Raw genomic sequence first — 16,258 nt, forward strand, 5'->3', positions numbered from 1 at the left:
AATTACTTATTAATTATTCAATACTTAAAATTGAGTACTTAACCGAAAGTGAACAATTTAAATGAATCGGAAAGAGTATTATTTTTATAATAAAATATTATATTAAATTATTATTTAAATAAAAATTTATTCAAAAAACAAAGGAAAAAACTAAAAAACTGTTTTTATGAATATTATTAAAAATATATACTCCTAATACAAGTACATATAAAAAATATATATAATTTATCTATTTATAAAAAAAAAAAATTATAAAAAAATTATTTTTTTATATTAATAATAATTATTTAAAAACATATTTATACAAAATATAAACACTCAAAAGTGATTATAAACGTAATTATTTCAAATAAAATAAATAAATACACCGAAAATCTGGTTAACGGTCCATATAAAAACAAGAACGTACTAACTTCGTACAATTATACTTGAATGCAATGTGTTTGTTTTGTGTTTTACGAATATTTTTTCATATTAAGTACGAAAAATTACGTACTCTTATCCAAAAATTACGTAAAATATATTAAAAGAATTTTATTAACAAAAAAAAAAATATTTTGAATTTTGATTTTTTTTTTTTTTTACGTAAAATATAAAAAATTATTTAAATAATACTTCCTTAGTCCCTGGTACCGTATCTGCTACACTATAGACACGGTATTTTAGGAGAGATGAAATTAGTAGATAATTAAGAATGTATCAGTGAAAATAATTAATATTAAAAAATTTAAAATAAGATTAAATGTAATCATTTTTTTTAAAAAAGAAAGTGACGTGGTATGGACAGAAACGGCAACGTGGATATGGTATTGGGACGGGAGAGTATAAAAATAAAGAATATATATAATATATTAATTTTTTTAAAAAAAAATGTATGAATTTTTATTTTTTTTTTAAAGGACAAAGCCTCACCTACCTTCCCGCTCAATTAGGGCTTCTGCAATTGAGCCAACTTTCTAGCTCCAAATTAATAGCCATATATATATATATATATATATCAATCTGCCATGGATGGAATTCGTCCAATCTCTATCCATTGTTGCAGAAATTTCTGCGGCTCACAGTTATTCCATCATATTCATGCCTTCCAACTATGTCGGATCTCTGTTTTTCTTTCTCTATATATAGCCTCCCAGCCGTCCATGGCTGCATTCTAAGGAAATATTCATTCGTGAGAGCACTACACCGAAAGCGCTCCTCATTTGATGGCCACTCGCCGATCTGTTCACCCTAAACTTTTCACTGATTTGCCCCATTTTTTCCGTCGTCTCAGCTCCTCCGTTCCGCCGTTCACCTCCGCCGCGCAGCAGGCGTATTTTGCCCTAGAATTTGATAGTCTCAATTTCAGCGAGCGACGGACCACCACGCAGTTCTATTCCATTGTCAATCTCAATGATACGAAGAAGCTCTTCGCCTCCGTTCCGACGAAGAAATTGATTAAATCGACGGCAACTCTCGCGTTGTGCTCGAAGAGTTATATGGTCACTCTGGGCACGCACGTCATGAATTCGAAGCTAATGGAAAATCGAATCTCGAAGGGGATTGTGTTGGGAGTTATCAAACATACCTTCTACGATCATTTCTGCGGCGGTGAAAATCTCAAGGAGGCTGACCTTACAGTGAAACGTCTAGCGAAATCCGGACTCAAAGCTATGTTGGATTACGGTCTGGAGCACGCCGTCGATGAGGCCTCCTGCGACAGCAATTTGGAAGAGTTTCTTCGCACAATCGAATCTGCGAAAACCGCGACCTCCGATTCTCCTGTAAGTTTCTTCAATTCCGTCGATCTGTTTGTTTATTTTGGGGGAAACGGAATTCCGCCATTGTTGATCTGTCAATTTTGCCCTAATTGCACGAACAGATTAGCTACATTGTGGTGAAGATCACTGCGATTTGTCCTCCTTCTCTGTTAGAAAGAGTAAGCGATCTCTTGCGTTGGGAATACAAAACCAAATCCCTAAATCTTCCATGGAAACTCGATTGCCTTCCAATTTTCGCCGATTCGAGTCCTTTTTACCACACACTAACAGAGCCTAATCCATTAACATTCGAAGAAGAACGTAGCCTGGAAAAAGCTTACAAAAGATTAATCAAAATCTGCGAGAACAGCTTGGAAGCAGACATTCCTCTGCTAATTGATGCAGAGGATACTTCAATTCAACCTGCAATCGATTATTTCGCTTATACAGCAGCCATTAGATATCGCCGGGAAACCGGCCCTCTGGTTTTCAACACAATGCAGGCTTACAGGATAGACGCCGAAGAACGGCTGGAAATGGCGAGGAAGGCTGCGGAAGAAAGGGGAATGATTCTGGGGATTAAATTAGTGAGAGGCGCTTACATGTCGAGCGAAAGACGATTGGCTGAATCGCTCGGGGCGATATCCCCGATCCATGACACGGCAACGGAGACTCATAAATGCTTCAATAAATGCGCGGCCTTGATGCTGCAGGCTGTCGCGGATGGCTCAGGCTCAGTTGTCATGGCTACTCACAATGTCGTCTCAGGTAATACCCTTTCGAACTGCGCTCTTACATTTTCTGCGATGATGATGATAACAATAATAATAATGACTTTGTTGATGGAGCTTAGTGGATATTCGAAAAGGATCTGTCTCGTGGTTCCGAGGCGAAACAAAAAAATGATGACGATTGTGTGTATTGATGATAAAAACATTAAACAGGATTGGATTGGATTGGATTGGATTGTTCTTCGTAATCGCTTAGTTGAGTTCGTGCCAAGAAATGCCCGATCCCGACGAAAAATGGTGGTCTGGGAAGTGAATCTCTGTGGTGATTGATAATAAACTTCAACAAAAAACCTTTCTTTTACAACATCGAACCCGGGATTTCTAACGATCTTCTGTAATAACATATGATTGCAGGGAAAAAGGCCGCGGTGAAAGCTATCGGATTAGGCATCAAGAAAGACAATCCGAATCTACATTTCGCGCAGCTTTATGGAATGGCGGAAGCTCTGTCCTACGGCCTCAGCAACGCCGGATTTAAGGTTAGCAAGTATTTACCATTCGGGCCGGTCGAGCAGATCATGCCGTATCTTTTAAGACGGGCCGAGGAGAACGAGAGCTTGTTAGGTGCATCAACTTCGGACAGAACACTTATGTGGTAAGAACATGAAACTTTTGAGGATCTGGTAATTTATAGTTCTTGGATTGGTATTTTTTGGCATTTGAAATGATCGATCGAACTTTTTTTTTTTTTGTGTAGGGACGAAGTGAAAAGGAGGGTAAAATCGTTTTAGTTTTGATTGGCTCTGCTTTGAAAATCTATCACTGCCTGAAAGAAGAGATCGATAAAGAAGTGTCTGAAGAATTCTCTCTTTTTTTTTTTTTTTTTTTTGTAAGGAAACAACAATACTAAGGAAGCTTTTCTTGTTTCTTTTCGATAATAAATTGTGTTTGTTCTTCTGCCATGTCTTCTTGCTTGAGACAAATTTCTGTATTTTATGTGGTGATTAATGGATTTTGGATATATATTTTTTTGGATTGTTGTTGGTTTTTGGTTCCATTCTTTAATACTTTTTGGCGATTATTTCCTATGGGTTATTGTTTCTTTGAATGTGTTAAAAGCACCTAGGCTCGATTTACTATTTTACTATTTCAATTTTATTTTTTTTAAAAAAATTATTAAATTAAATATCAAATTTTTATTTATTTTATTATATTAAAATATAATTTTATATTTAAAATATCACGTTAATATATGCTTATATCACATAGAGTTGTTAATGATCTGAGGCGAGCTAGCCGAGCCAGGGTTTAAGGGTTCGTTAACGCGTGAACAAGCTCGTGTTCGTTCGTTAAGCTTTTGAGCTCGTTCGTAGTGTTCGAGTTCGACTCGTTAAGAATTTTTATTGTTTGAGCTCGTGTTCGGCTCGTTTAGGCTCGATTAAGTTCGTTCGAGCTCATTTGTCTTATGTTTTAAAATTTATATATAAATTATAAAGGAAATTTATAATTATTTTATTTATATATTTTAAATTAATATTTTATTTATTTATAAATTATAATTATATATATAATATTTATAATAAATATATTATTTAAACGAACGTTCGCGAGTCTGTGTATGTTGTTCAATTTGTCTCGTTAAGAGCTTTAACTGAACTGAATTCGTTAGCAGTTCTAATATCACATTAAACAACTATTTTATTTTAAAATTTAATATTTAAACTCAAAACCAAAATCTCTAAACTAACATCCCTTAGAAAGAAATGATTGGCATTGAAAGGGTTAATGAGCTCTTGTCACTATTGGAATTAAAAAGGGTTTATCTAACAATAGATACAAGTGCAAATAATTGTTATTTGTTTTATTATATACAATATATATATACATAATAATAATAATAATAATAATAATAATAATAATAATAATAATAATAATAATAATAATAATAAATGATATGAAAATTATGTATCACTAGTAACACATAAAAGAAATATATATATATATATATATACATAAAATATCATAATGCTATGGAAATATTTAAAACACTTAAAACTATAAAGTAAGATATATAACACATTTTTGCATTCTACTAAAAATGCCTAAAATATTTTATAGTAGTATTTTATTATTTTTTGTGTTAAATTAAAGAATACATAATTTTTATATCTAATATAAAAAAAAAAAAAAAAAAGTTACATAACAAACAAACCTTAATTAATACAAAATAAGTAATTAAAATGTTTGATGATGATCAATTAGTTCAAATAATTATAACCACGGTTAATTATGAATTTAAAATAAGAATTTGAAAATATTAAATTAATTTTAAAATTATTTAAAAAATAGGAAAAAAACTTTAGAACTCATTCTGTCTTTTATATATGTATTAATTTTATAAAATTATTGTCCCGTAAAAAATGGTCTGATAGTGTGGAATTGAACTTATGACCGATGGTATTAGATTCATCGTCGTAGCGATTGCGTATTTCCAAGTCATAAAATATATATATATATATAATTATAAATACAATTTATAAATTATATTATTGTCTTGTAAGACACCCGATAGTGTGGAATTGAATTTGTAAATAATAAGATCGTGGTCGAAACCTCACGTCTCCCTCTTGCCTATCATACATATATATATTATTTTATTATTAATGGATAAGATTTATAGACAGATTCCATATACCTATATTTTACTCTGTATATTTTAGTTACTCTCTCCGTGCCATGTAATATGAGTGTATTACCATAGATACGAGAATTTAGGTAAAATATAATTATTAAGTAATTAAAAAATATATTAGTAAAAATAATTATTATTTAATAAAAATAATTATAGATTAAAATTAAGATAAATAAATAGTTTAATTAAAATTAAAAAAATTATAAAATTTAAAATTTAAAATACGATTAAAGTGCATAATTATATTTTCAAAAATAGAAATGACAAATTATGTGAAATAAACGAAAATAAAAAATAGAGACGAATTATGTGGAAAAGGGAGTAATATTTTAGATAAAGAAGTAGATATGGACGAAGGGCACGATCTTAAATACGCGTGAGCTGCGTGGCAGATACTGCCGCCACCGTATCCAATTTTATTATTATATTTATTTCTTTTGTCCATATCATATTTATTTTAATATTTAAATTATTATTTTTATTATATTATAATAATTATTTTCAATATATTAATTTTATTATTTAATAATATTTTTATATAAAATATTTAAATATTAAATATTAATTTATATAAATTTTAATAGACTGATTTATTATTTTAAAAATTAAATTATTCAAATAAATTAATATGTATATATATTTATAAATATTTTTGGTTAAATTTAAATTTTAAATAAATTTTAAAAATTTAAATAATATTTAATTAATATATTTTAACATTTTTCGGAAAGATGCTTTTTCATCCTAACTATAGTGTGCTATGTAAAGAGATATAATAATATAATAAAAGTATAATTAATAAATAATTAAAAATATATTATTATTAAATAATTTTTTATTATAATTTAAAATAATTGTTGAATTTTTTTTTTTATAATAATAATACGATTAAAGTGTGTAATTTTTTTTAAAAAAAAAAGAATAGCGGAATAAGTGGATCATACCGAAATAAAAAATGGACACGAACCAAGCAATAAATACTATATAACTGTATTTGTTTTTTTAGAGGTAATGAGACAATCATAGGTAATAAAATAAGATATGCTCCTGCGAAAGTCATCGTCTTCGATCATTTTCACATTTCTTCTAGGGTTTGCTTTGCGATTCATCGGTAGAACTCTTCACTCTTGGTAAGTTTTCCATCAATTTATTCATTTCTTTTGAGAAATCTGTTTGATCCCCTTCCTTGTTAATGTTAGCGGTTTCATTTGAATTTCTAGGATTGTTATTCGCGAGACGACCGCGAAAAAGAAAACAGCATAGTTCTTCACTTGCATCTGATCGGAGTTTATTGCGCACATCGAACACGTTTAATTGTAAGCGCGAGGCGAATCGAACCATCTCAATTTTTAGTTTCTGTTTTATTCGACGAGTATGCTATGGCGATTTGTCTTTCGATGTACAACGTGATTCGCGATTTATTTATTTTCCTGGTGCTACGTGTTGGAATTTGAATTTGTGATTGTAATCGATATTGTTGTGTTTTTATGCAGTATGAATTTTCCGATTATAGTTGGATTCTGCGAATATTTACAGTGATTTGCTGGATCTAGTTTGTCGATTGACACTGAGAATCATGAATTATATGTGAAGTATACCATTTGTTCATTAGTAGAATCGATAAACCTCTTTCATGTCATCTGGAAAACTGGTCTATATTTGTATGTAATTGATCCAGATTAGTTGTTGTGAGCTCTGTTAAAAGTTTTACTTCAAAAGAGATCTGTTATTACCTTTCGAATTTATCGAATTCATCGAATTCTTGTCTTTCTGAATTGCATTTAACTGTTTACAAGGGAAGAACCGAATGACATAATGGAGTTAAAGGGAGGGAAGAACAAGTCTAGTAGTAAAAACTTATCATATGAAGCTCCTCTCGAATACACAATTGAATATGTTCGCCCTAACGGAGGAATCAAGAAGTTCCGATCTGCTGCATACTCCAACGTGAGCTTTACTTGTTACCCTGTAATATTTATCCGGTTTACGATTAATCTTGTGCTGTTATATGCATTTTAATTGTTAACTTTTTGAACCTCAGTGTGCTCGGAAGCCATCCTGATATTCGTCAAGCTCTGTGATCATAACCAGTTCTTCAGCTTTCGAACTCTGCTTTCGTATAATTTCCTTGCGCCTTTTCCTACTGATTCAAAATGGCTATGGCGCCCTCGGCAATCGGTTTTGAAGGTTATGAGAAAAGGCTTGAGATATCGTTTTTCAATCCTGGAATATTTGCTGATCCTGAGAACCGTGGCCTCCGAGCTCTTTCTAAAGCGCAGTTGGATGAAATTCTGGCGCCAGCAGAATGCACGATTGTTGCATCATTATGCAACGATGAAGTCGACTCCTATGTGCTGTCGGAGTCTAGCCTTTTCGTGTACCCGTACAGGATGATCCTCAAAACTTGCGGGACTACTAAATTACTTCTCTCGATCCCGCCCATCGTTAATCTCGCTGGAACGATCGGGCTCACGGTGTGCTCTGTTAGATACACTCGCGGATGCTTTATGTTCCCGGGTGCTCAACCGTATCCACATGGAAGCTTTTCTGACGAAGTCGCTGTTCTCGATCGCCATTTTGCCAAACTCGGCCTCATCAGCGAAGTTCACGTGATGTGCGGCAACAACAGGCGTAATAAATGGCACGTCTACTCTGCCTGTGCTAAATCGGATAGCGTCGAGTCCCGTGTTTACACGTTGGAAATGTGCATGACGCATTTGGATAAGAATAAGGCATCGGTGTTCTTCAAGAATCGCTCGAGCTCCGCAAATTTCATGACCGAGGCTTCCGGGATCCGCAAAATCCTCCCCGAATCTGAGATCTGCAACTACAGCTTCGACCCGTGTGGCTACTCGATGAACGCTGTCGAAGGGTGCGCAATCTCTAACATCCACATTACTCCAGAAGATGGGTTCAGCTACGCGAGCTTCGAAACTGCTGGGTATGATTACGCGCGAACGGATTTATCTTCGGTTTTGGAGAGGGTCTTGGCATGCTTTCGACCGGAAAAATTCTCCGTGGCTCTGCACGTTTCTGGCGCTACTGAAAAATGTGTCGACTCTGTGCTCGATCTGGATGTGAAGGGGTATGCCTGCGGAGATAAAAGCTTCGCGGCGCTCAGGAATGGAGGGTCGATGATTTATAGCAGCTTTACTTGCAGCGGGATCTACAGTTCTCTGAAGTCGATTATTCAAAGCGAAAGTGAAAAGAAAAGACTTCGGATTGTCGACAAGGTTGGGGATGGCGATGCGCCGATGCTGCCGGTCTTTATTTACTCGTCTCTTTGATGTTGTCGTCTCTCTATGAATGAATTCCTCGGCGAGGATTGAATCTAAATAGCGGCGAGGAAAGCAGTGGCGGAGCCACACAGAGGCTTGGGGCGACTCGAGTCCCCCCAAGTTGTTATTTTTGTTGTGTACGTCGATTATGTTGTTTTTTTTTTTTTTATGACATTGTAGCTGCTACGCACCGGGTAAACTCTCGGTTGAATTTGATATCCTGCAAACAAGGTCGGATATGGTAGTTACATTAAGCGAATCATGTGTGGCAGATCATCGATTATGTTGTTTGATTATATGGACCGTTTGTCTAGTTGGATACAATTCTTGCTAAATTGATCATTTATATTATTGAATACGTCAAAATATAATTTTTTACTATCAATGATAAAAATATCTGATTTTTCAACCTTCGGTAAAACCTTCCGTCCTTTGGAAGGACGAAGTAATTCTCAATAAATTTGAATTTTTTGATCTGTTTCGATCTGTCAAATTTGAATCGAAAATTTGAATACTCATTTGTATTAGATACATAATTTTATAGGATAAAAAAATAAATTTTATATTTAAAATATTAATTCAAATGTATATTTATATCATATTTAATAATAATTTTAATTTAAAATTTTATTATTTAAAATTTAAAATTGAACTTCCAAACTCTAAAACAAACACATGGAAATTTGTGTTTTAAAACTTGCATTATTCGATCTATGTAGTTTTCTAAAAAATTAACAGTGTATTACATTTATTTATATATAAATATATATATATATATATATATTCTATCTTTTCAAAATATTAAAATTTAAAACTTCCATACAAAGCTAAAATACTACTAAACTATGCATGATTAATAAGACTAGTAAAGAGGTGGTCCGTAAGGGATGTCCTTGTAACCTAGAAATGAACTTGTGACTGTGAGGTAATGGATTCAAATTTTGACGCTATGTCACACATGATTAACTTAGTGTGACTTATTTTATCGAATTTAATTTACAAACTATTAGGTTAGGTTTAGCCGAGGATTTACCCGGAGCACATCCGTGCGGGTTCCCACATTATTTAAAAAATAAAAAATAAATAAAAAAAAAAGAAGAAGTAGAAAGAAAGAAAAAAAAAAAAAAGATTAGTAAAGTAAACTATGCATGATCTAATTGTATCAAATTGGAAGACCTATACATGTGTTATGTGTTACTGTATTATTTTGAAATGTGTTTTTAATAGTTGAGTACATTAGATTATTATTATTATTATTATTATTATTATTATTATTATTATTACAAGTTTTAAATTTAATATTCTAAGGAACAAATAATTATAAATTGTTTGAAAATCTCTCTCCCCCCTCAACTGTAAGCTTAGCTGTTGGCAAAATTGTGGGATCACATAAACAAGTTGGGAAAATAATACACACACATTTGGATGGCTCCCCTTTCAAATCTCCAACAATTAGGATCCCAAATCATCTATAAATACCAATTTAATTTCACTTCTTCTTCAAACATCGACAATAATATTACCATAACACAATCCTCTATATCATTACTTGTCTGAGTTTTCATTTAATTTACATATAAAAAGATATGGACAACTCCCAGAACTTAAGCTACCAAGCAGGCCAGGCCAAGGGCCAAGCACAGGTATCATCTGTTAATTGACTCTCCTTCGTAGATAAATAAAAATATTATGTATATTTTTAAAATTTTTAAACTTTTTAAGTGAGACGGTCATTTATATAATCAAACATCATCATCTATAATATAATCAGGAAAAGGGCAGCCAGATGATGGACAGGGCAGCCGACGCGGCCCAGTCGGCGAAGGAGTCGATGCAGCAGGCCGGGCAGCAGATGCAGGCCAAGGCACAGGGCGCTGTTGACGCCGTCAAGGACTCCACCGGCGCCAACAAATGAACCATTTCTTCGTCCAAACACCCCGTTTCTTCGACGGGCCTCGGCTTAATTAATTATGAGCTTTTTTCTTCTTTTTTTTTTGTTTTTGGTTAGATGAATTCATGTAGGCTGGGAATGCAGCTTCAGTATGTTGTGTTTTTCTTCAATCTTGTGGGGTTTTTTTTTGTTTTTTTTTTTTTTTCTAATAAATGTAATAAATTGATGGAATAATTTTAACTTTTGAATATTGATTTTTTTTTTTTTTAATATAATAAAAATCCTTACATGTGTATATATCTTCTGATGAATATGTACGATACAAATACATAACGATGACGATATCGTCGTTATGGTGTACGAAACTAATCATGTAAAGAATCCAATAGCATTGTTTATTGATACTAGAATCACTTGCCATATTTATTTTAATAAAATAAATTTCTCAATCTAATAAAAAAACGAATGGAAAGAAAGTTTCATCAATAAATGATATATATATATTTATATATATATATATATTAAATATTAAGTAGTAAAATAAAAATAAAACTCACACATAAACAAAGTTGCATGAAAAAATAGCACTTGACATTAAGGGGGTGTTTTCGCAAATAGTTTTTTTGAAGAGCTTTAACTTATTGAACAGCTTTCGGCTGTTTGACCAGTCAAAAAGTTAATTTAGGTATTTGGTAAATTAGTTTTTTGGAAAAACTTTTTGGACCCAAAAAGCTAATTTCTGAAAAGCTAACTTACCCAACGTTTTGAAATAGCTTTTTCTGTAAAAATTTTTTTGTTTCTTATATGCCCTTCAAAATTTATTATGCATTTTACACAAATAAATATATTTTGATTATTTATTAATTATATTAGAATATTTTATTATATTATAGTTTTACTTTTATAAATTTAAAATAATTAATTTTTATATAAAAATTATTTTAATCGTAAAATATATAAATTTATTAAAATCAATATAAAATAGAAAATATAAATATTAATAATTTATTTTTATATTAAAATTACATTATATAAATTTTTATTATAAAATAAATTAAATTTATTGAAAATTATAAATATAGTGAACTAATCGATAATTAACATAATAAATATATACACGAAAAATTTATTATTTTATATTTTACATCATTTTCAATAGAAAAATCTATTTATATATTTTAATAAAAATATATTATTTTTTAAATCTAATTGTAATAAAAATAAATACTTTTATAACACTTTTACAATTTTCAATAACTAATAACAAAAATTTTTAAACATTCTAAACTCAAAAGAACATAATTGAATATATTAGAAACAAAAATAAAATAGAAATGTCCTCAATTGTCATTTTACGTATAAACAGCTAATATCAAACAGTTGTTTTTCCAAATATTTTAACACAAACACCTAATCGAATCAGCTAGTCAAACCAGCTAATTGAATCAACTAACAACTATCAGCTAATTGAATTAGCTAACAGCTAACAGCTATCGGCTAATTGTCAAACACGCCATAAAATTAAAATGTGTTTTAAGCATTATTTTATATTGAATTATTGATTTTTTTAATAATATATATATATATATATATTATATTTAAACATATCAAAAATTTTGATGGGGTGAACAATTAAATTCATGTTTTGAGTTATAATTTTACATATTAAAGAAAAAAAAAAATCAGAAATCATATTGATTGTAATGTTATTTTCTCTTACTGTAGAATTATTGTTATTTTATATTAAAAAAAATATTATATTATTTTTCAAAAATATCAAACTGATATTATTATTTAAATACAAAATTAAAATCAAATTACAGTTTAGCTTTGTTTATATATGTATTTGAATTTTTTTGTCCTATTCATTCGCAATATTATTTTTAAAAATATATATTAAATTAATTTTTTTTTTCTTATGAAATATTAAATACAATATTTAAAATTTTACTATTTTAATTTTTGTTTTAAAACTTCAAACCATAATTGTTCAACTAATATTTTTGGTAAAATAATTTTCTTTTTATGGATATTACCAAATTTACAATATATATATACACGCATTCACTTAATATATAAATAGTATAATATATATTTTATTTATTTACAAAAAAAAAATAAAAATCAACAATTAAACATAATAATAGATATAATATATAATAATACTCCCTTCGTCCCACGTACCATGTCCACGTTGTCGTTTCTGTTCGTCCCATGTTTCATGTCACTTTTTTTTTTTTGGAAAATGATTACACACTTTAATCTCATTTTAAAATTTTTAATTAAACTAATTAGTTATCTTAATCTTAATTTATAATTATTTATATTATATGATAATTATTTCCACTAATATATTTTTAATTATCTACTAATTACACTTCTCTTAATATAGTACAACAGAGACGGTACATGAGAATAATGAAATATTATTTTTATATTAACAATATATTTTTCCATATTTATTAGATAAAAAATATATCAAATTAAAAACACAGTGATCACACTCTAATTTTAAAATAAATAAAAATTGTTAGTGATACTTACGGTGGGTACTAGTACTGATAGTACAAATATATATCAAATAAACACATTGTAAATAAATTTATATTTATAATATATATATATATATATAATAGAATTTGAGTCAAAGGATCTCATGGGCAATAAATATTGATACATTTCAGGAAAACACGCTAAACAATCGAAGCTACGGGTTTGATATTCGAACCAAATCGAACAAATGCCCGAACCACGAATTGTATTTTGAACCGAAAATACTTTTAATATTTGCAAATAATTTGAATCGAATAGGAATTAAAAAATATATATATATATTAAAAAATAATTAAAATTCTAATTAAATACAAATATTTGCAAATATTTCAAATATCAAATCGAAATCGAATCGAATATAATTATTAATATAAATTTTAACATATAATAATATAAATATATAAATACATTTGGTTCGGTTCATCAAATTGAAAAAAAAAAATCAGAAATTAAAATCGAATTGAACCGAACAAATATCAAATATGCAGTATTGATATTCGAATCGAATTTATTCGATTAACCAAAAATTTAATTCGATTCAATTCAATTCGAATTTTTTGTCCACTCCTAATCGAAGCGGTGACACTCATATATCATGCAAGAGGCACGTGGCAATTAATGTGAACTCCATTCCACCGCAACGTAACATTAATTAATAATTAATGTCGTGTGTGTTTCAATGCGCCCATCATCATCATCATCCTCCTCCTCCACCACCTCCTCCTCCTACTACTATAAATACATGTCCCCCAAAATCAAAATAAACATATAAAATAACATTAATAATAATAATAATAATAATATGGATAGCAAGAGCACTCAGCAACAGGCAGCAGCAGCAGGGCAGGCCAAGGGACGAGGCCAGCCACATATTGATATTCAGGTAACATATATTCATTCTACAAATTTAATTAATTAAATCAATTCCACACATATATATATATAATTAAATAGGTAATTATTTAATTAATTGATTTGTGACATGTATGTATATATATATATATATATATATATATAGCCGCAAGAGAAGGATACCCAAAAGACTAGTCCTCCTGCTGCAAAAGATGATCAATCTGAACAGCAGGTCAGCTTCGACCTCAACTGTTAATTAATTAATAATTTCTTAATTTTCTATTCTTTTTATTCATATATATATATATATAATAAATAGGGTGTAGGGCAAGGTCAAGGGCAAGCGCAAAGACAAGGGCAGCCGAAGTTCACAAATGCACAAATTGGGCTGTGAGGAGCGATATCCGACTCGGACCCAATATGATTGAGACTCTTGAATAAATAAAGTAGATGAATCAAGATCTTACCGTACGTTGATATCAGCTCATCCCTCTGTGTAATATATATCTAGTTGAATTTGGATTACATATATGAACAAATAAATTTGGAGTAATTAATAAATAGATTAAATGAGGCATATCAAGATTAATAGTGTGGGGTGTGAACTTGGAGATCACGAGTTCAAACCGACACCTTCAGGTTCAGCTATCATCTGATGTGACTTATTTTGTCGGATTTAATTTGCAGGATATTAAATTTTATCGAGGGTTTACCCGGTGCACAATTTCGGATAACGACAAGATATATAGAGTTTTTAGTGTAGTTTTAAACAGAGCAAAAATTATTTTTGATCTAATTCAATATTATAATTATTAATTTTTGTCTCATTCAAAAAATTTTATGCATTTTGGTTTTATTCAAATTAAAATTTATCAATTTTGGTCTCAAAATGATTGACTGAAACTGAACACGGCCAGGTTGGATGACTCATAAGGTGACTTGCGTCCCGCAGCCAACAAGGCCGTGTTGGACTGATTACCCTGCACTTTTGAATACGGCCAACACAACCGTGTTTCTACCCGTGTTCTTAACACAGTTATGGTCATTGTTCACAACCTTGTTCTCAACACAACCATATTTTAGATCAAATTCATGACTTATTATAATACGTCATTTATTATTATTTTCAATTGGTTAAAATTATTTGATGATTTTAAAAATAGATGTTAATATATTACTATTATTTATATATATATTTTTTTTGTAATTATTTTTTATATTATAAAATAATTATAAAAAATATTTTTGTTAAATTATAAATATATATATCAAATAATTTTAACCAATAAGTGAAATTAATAATAAACATGATTTACAATATAATTATATTGAAAATATGGTCGTAAACATGATCTAAAACATGACTACGTTGAGAACAGGTTGTGAACATGTCCTAGAACATGCCGTTGTTAAGAACAGAATTGTGAACATGGCCTAGAATTTACTGTGTGTTGAGAACATGCTGTTCAGAACACGGATAGGAACACGGCCGTGTTCAAAAGTGTAGGGTAATCAACACGGCCGTGTTGGCTGCCTCCCAGTCAATCATCCAACACGGCGTGCTCAGTTCCAATCAACCATTTTTTTGACCAAAATTGATAAATTTTTATTTGAGTGAAACCAAAATTAAGAAAAAAAATTGAATGATACCAAAATTGATAATTATAAAATTGAATGGAACCAAAAATAATTTTTTCTCTTTTAAAAATATATTATTTATTTATTTATAACTGAAGAACCCGCATCAGCTATTGTATGAATGCGCTCTACCTACTCCATAAGTGCTCTGTGTGAACTCTTGCCAATATATTATATATAAATGATATTTAGTGTTAAGCAAATTGATTATAATGACAGATAGATTAGCTTTTAATTTAAACACTAGTATTTAATTGAGAGTATAAACGTAATTTTCCTATTTTTTTATTTAATATTTCCTCTGTCTATTTTCTATTGTCTTGAAGTATATTTACACGATTTTTTAGGTGATTGTTTTTTTGTTATGAATGGACAAATTTGCTCTTAAGTGTACGGTAGAAATTAAAAGTAATAAATGGATGAAAAGTAAAAATGTAAAATTTGTGTTTAAAAAAAGAAATAGGACAACAGGTGTTGAACGTCTCAAATAAGAAAGTAGGACATTAGTTTGTGATCGGATGGAATATTTATTAACAATACATATAAAAATACAAATAGGACAATATTAACATTGATTTGACAAATAATTAAAATATTTGCAATTTTATACCCAAATATCAAAATAAAAATAAAAATACACCATTAATATTTAGTCATCAATATATAAATATAAATATTATATAGTTAGAATCTACTTAACGCTATTCATTCCAAGAAGTTTGGAGAAATAATCCAAAATCAAAAGAAACTAACTTTTCGTGCCAGAAAGGACCATTTTGGAAAATACACTATATTCTAATGGAAATGAAGTCGTGGTATTTTCGGGTTTTTGTTTTGTGAGAATGTTGAAATAGAAATTATTTTATATGAAGTATAGAAAATTG

At 29.8% G+C, this 16,258-nt stretch overlaps 3 protein-coding genes and 1 long non-coding RNA gene across 6 annotated transcripts; all 4 read left to right on the forward strand.

Annotated features, from left to right (window-relative positions):
• The first annotated feature begins 1,049 nt into the window (after positions 1-1,049).
• On the forward strand, positions 1,050-3,423 carry LOC127242268 (proline dehydrogenase 2, mitochondrial-like). Of its 3 annotated transcripts, none has more exons than XR_007836757.1 (4): positions 1,050-1,763; positions 1,862-2,507; positions 2,684-2,792; positions 2,885-2,995. XR_007836757.1 is itself a non-coding variant. In XM_051261743.1 (4 exons), exons 1-4 carry the CDS (start codon positions 1,206-1,208, stop codon positions 3,259-3,261), a joined length of 1,479 nt encoding a protein of 492 aa, XP_051117700.1. In that variant the 5' UTR covers positions 1,050-1,205; the 3' UTR covers positions 3,262-3,423. The 3 variants fall into 3 exon arrangements, 2 of the variants coding, with proteins under 2 accessions (XP_051117700.1, XP_051117701.1); XM_051261743.1 differs by lacking the exon at positions 2,684-2,792 and adding an exon at positions 3,228-3,423 and having other exon boundaries at positions 2,885-3,125; XM_051261744.1 differs by lacking the exon at positions 2,885-2,995 and having other exon boundaries at positions 2,684-2,874.
• Positions 3,424-6,172: 2,749 nt separating this feature from the next.
• On the forward strand, positions 6,173-8,784 carry LOC127242304 (S-adenosylmethionine decarboxylase proenzyme-like). Its single transcript, XM_051261790.1, has 5 exons — positions 6,173-6,292; positions 6,383-6,478; positions 6,964-7,109; positions 7,204-7,220; positions 7,315-8,784. Exons 3-5 carry the CDS (start codon positions 6,978-6,980, stop codon positions 8,447-8,449), a joined length of 1,284 nt encoding a protein of 427 aa, XP_051117747.1. The 5' UTR covers positions 6,173-6,292; positions 6,383-6,478; positions 6,964-6,977; the 3' UTR covers positions 8,450-8,784.
• Positions 8,785-9,960: 1,176 nt separating this feature from the next.
• Positions 9,961-10,403, forward strand: LOC127241956 (stress-induced protein KIN2-like). Its single transcript, XM_051261256.1, has 2 exons — positions 9,961-10,083; positions 10,212-10,403. The coding sequence occupies exons 1-2, from the start codon at positions 10,027-10,029 to the stop codon at positions 10,353-10,355; spliced, it is 201 nt and encodes a 66-aa protein (XP_051117213.1). The 5' UTR covers positions 9,961-10,026; the 3' UTR covers positions 10,356-10,403.
• A 3,225-nt stretch (positions 10,404-13,628) lies between these two features.
• Positions 13,629-14,306, forward strand: LOC127241957 (uncharacterized). The gene is made up of 3 exons (XR_007836674.1): positions 13,629-13,767; positions 13,903-13,968; positions 14,056-14,306. It is a non-coding gene; the product is annotated as an uncharacterized LOC127241957 (long non-coding RNA).
• The last annotated feature ends 1,952 nt before the right edge of the window (positions 14,307-16,258 follow it).

This window comes from Andrographis paniculata, unplaced genomic scaffold (assembly GCF_009805555.1).
Source record: "Andrographis paniculata isolate CXL003 unplaced genomic scaffold, ASM980555v1 Contig86END, whole genome shotgun sequence".
Taxonomy (NCBI): Eukaryota; Viridiplantae; Streptophyta; class Magnoliopsida; order Lamiales; family Acanthaceae; genus Andrographis; species Andrographis paniculata.